The sequence below is a fragment of the Oryza glaberrima genome, chromosome 10 (genome assembly GCF_000147395.1).
Source record: "Oryza glaberrima chromosome 10, OglaRS2, whole genome shotgun sequence".
Lineage (NCBI taxonomy): Eukaryota > Viridiplantae > Streptophyta > Magnoliopsida > Poales > Poaceae > Oryza > Oryza glaberrima.
In genome coordinates, this window is record NC_068335.1 from 20,112,063 (window position 1) to 20,114,874 (window position 2,812).

Genomic DNA, 2,812 nt, shown 5'->3' on the forward strand with positions numbered 1-2,812 from the left:
GGAATAGAAAAAACGTAATAATAATATAGGAATGCACGTACAAAACAATGGATTGGAACGTATGAATTTTTTCTACACTGAGCTAAACAAAAAAGGTTGGAGTGGATATTTTTATTCCTATGGAATTAGTACATTTTGGAGGATTGGCATAGTGTTTCTATGGAAAATTTTCCTTTGAATCCTACAAACCGAATGCATGAACAGTGCTTATTCTAGAGGAATTGAGATTTTCTTTAGGAGTCCTTCAAAACGAATAAAGTCTTAAAAAGTTTAGATTTATAGTATTAAAATGTACCGTAGAAATGTAGTAAAAGGTTTGTTGGAGAAGCCTGTGGCTGTGGCTGTTCTATACATGCACGTCAGCATAAAGTCAGTGGACTATAGGCTCCATCCATGGCCCACGTGCAGTGAAACGGGTGCAGGATTGGTGGGTGTGTACGTGTTTGGAATGAGCTGTTCCCAACATATGCACGGTACACACGGAAAACATAGCGGTCTATTAGTGTGAGATTAATTAAGTATTAGTTATTCTTTTTTAAAAATTGGATCAATATGATTTTTAAGCAACTTTTGTATAGAATTTTTTTTAAAAAAAAACACACCGCTTAGCAGTTGAAAAAATATATGCGCGTGGAATACGATAGAGAGGAGTCGGAACCCATAATTCCAAACACAGCCGGCACCGTTGCAGTTTTGATCCGACGGTCAAAATCCACCTGGAGCCCATCGGACGGACCAGACACGCGATCAGCAGCAGCACTCGAGAATCGCCGTGAAGCGTCCGAGACAAGCTTCCTTCACTCTCTCACAAATTAACTCCGGCCTCAGCCTCCTCCCAGGCTCTCAACTCAGCTACCCACTCCGGCGAGCATGGCGGCGGAGGCGGCGGCGCGCGGAGAGGGCCACGACGACGGCTACTTCCCCATTCTCGAGGTGCGTATTCTGGATGAGGCGTGGCTGCGAGGGGGCTTGTGGTGGAGGAGGGGGATCCGGGGGGAGCAGGGGTTAGCCATGGCGATGGCGCAGCAGCCAGGCAATGTCAATGTGGCTGGGTTCTTGCAGGCTTTGAGGAGGCTGAGGAATCGGGTGATCATGATGTTGTGGATGCGTATGCTTCTCAGGCAGCTGGTCGTGAGATGGTGGCTGCGCGTGCATTTCAGGCGGTTCATGTGGGTGTGGCATCTGCGGGTTCTTCGGGCTCGGGTTCGTCTGTTTCTTTGGAGGATTCGGCATGACCACCTTGTCTACATCTTGGACACCATCATGGTTTTGGCATACGTCGTATTCAAGATCAATGCCAGCTTCATAGGCTACATCGAATTCGTTAAACTTAATTGCTCATCTGGTAAAATTAATTTAGATTTTCATTTTTGCTTAAAGAGTACTGGTGACATTTTTTATCCGATTTATTCATATATTTTTTTCACTATACGTTTGCTATAGCACAACACCAGTTTCTCATGGTGTTCCCTCTCGTCTTCATGCTAACCGTACTCGGTGCCTTCATCTGCACAGCCGTCAGAACTTTTATGGACGCTGTAATTTTCTCGTTACCGTTGCAGGTTAGCCATTATTTTCTTGTTCCACCCCAAACTTTTGAAACCTGACAATGGTAGTATGATAATTCTATTGCTACATTGAATTCGTGTTATTCTATTGCATTTAACTTTTTTTTTCTGCTGACTTCATCTGCTGCTTTTACAGCTTCATTGGTTGGCGATGAGTAGTGAGATCGCTTTCAATTTTAGAAGCTCTAATGTTCAGTTCTGTTGTGGTTGTATGATTAGCCAAGCAGTTTCATGTCATTTGAACAGTTGTTGCTTCCACTTCGATTGTTCTGCCGTAAAGAGACTTAGTTTGCCAACTAAAATTGTGCGCAACTCGACTAATTAATCATGCATGTTTGTGCCGTTATATATAGGCTTATAGCCTACAGCTTAATGATTCGATTCCTAGATCAATACCAACTGCAGTTACAGTGCATTCATCTTGTTATAGTTACTTAGTTAGCTATATGGTCGTTGGTCACTGCTATGTCAAGTTCATATGGCTTAATTAATTGTTTCATTTCTAGCTCCATGCCCTTTACCATCATTGTGCATTTTGTTGATCTCGGTTTACCACCAGTTTATGTGATATAAACCAACCCTTGCTTAACTGATGTGCTTATCTTGTTGTTCATTTGTTCCAGTGCTGGCGTCCGTGACGAACACGGGGCGATGTCAACCGGCTTCCCTAGTGTTTAATCCTTCTTCCGATCAGGTTTCGGTAGTACAATACTTGCTTCATGATGGCAGCCGCATCATTTGTGATACCTTGGCTGTTCTGATATGCTATGTATTTTGCAACAACCCAAATGGATTGTTATATGCAGAAATTACTCTTAGAAACTAACCCCCAATTGGAGTACTAGTTGGCATGGTTTCTATTGATGATACTCCTAGAGTCGTAGTAGTAATCTGAAATATATGTGACTGCTGCAGCTCTTACCTGTTCTGCTGCTTGTTTTTTGAAGGAAGGCAAAAGCTTTGCCTTGAATATATTAATAGAGCAGGAAAAAATATAGCGAGATATATACAGGGTTAGATGAAAAAAAACGAAACAAATAACCCGCAAGAGGAGAGGCAAAAAGCAGGGATTAAGTGATATCTTCCAAAATTCCGAACTCTTGCAGGATTGAAGCCCCTGCTTTGACCCATGCTCTCCCTTCCTCCTTGATCTTTGCTAGAATTGAGGATGGCGTAGATGCATTGTTGCGGAAGATTCTTGCGTTTCTTTCGCACCAGATTTCCCACGAGATTAAAATCACCAG

At 42.7% G+C, this 2,812-nt stretch overlaps 1 protein-coding gene across 2 annotated transcripts; it reads left to right on the top strand.

The window, feature by feature from the left end:
• Positions 1–828: 828 nt before the first annotated feature.
• Positions 829–2,389, top strand: LOC127753390 (uncharacterized). Of its 2 annotated transcripts, XM_052278877.1 has the most exons (4): positions 829–933; positions 1,063–1,345; positions 1,444–1,562; positions 2,192–2,389. In XM_052278877.1, exons 1-4 carry the CDS (start codon positions 871–873, stop codon positions 2,204–2,206), a joined length of 480 nt encoding a protein of 159 aa, XP_052134837.1. In that variant the 5' UTR covers positions 829–870; the 3' UTR covers positions 2,207–2,389. The 2 variants fall into 2 exon arrangements, with proteins under 2 accessions (XP_052134837.1, XP_052134836.1); XM_052278876.1 differs by lacking the exon at positions 2,192–2,389 and having other exon boundaries at positions 1,444–1,668.
• Positions 2,390–2,812: the final 423 nt, after the last annotated feature.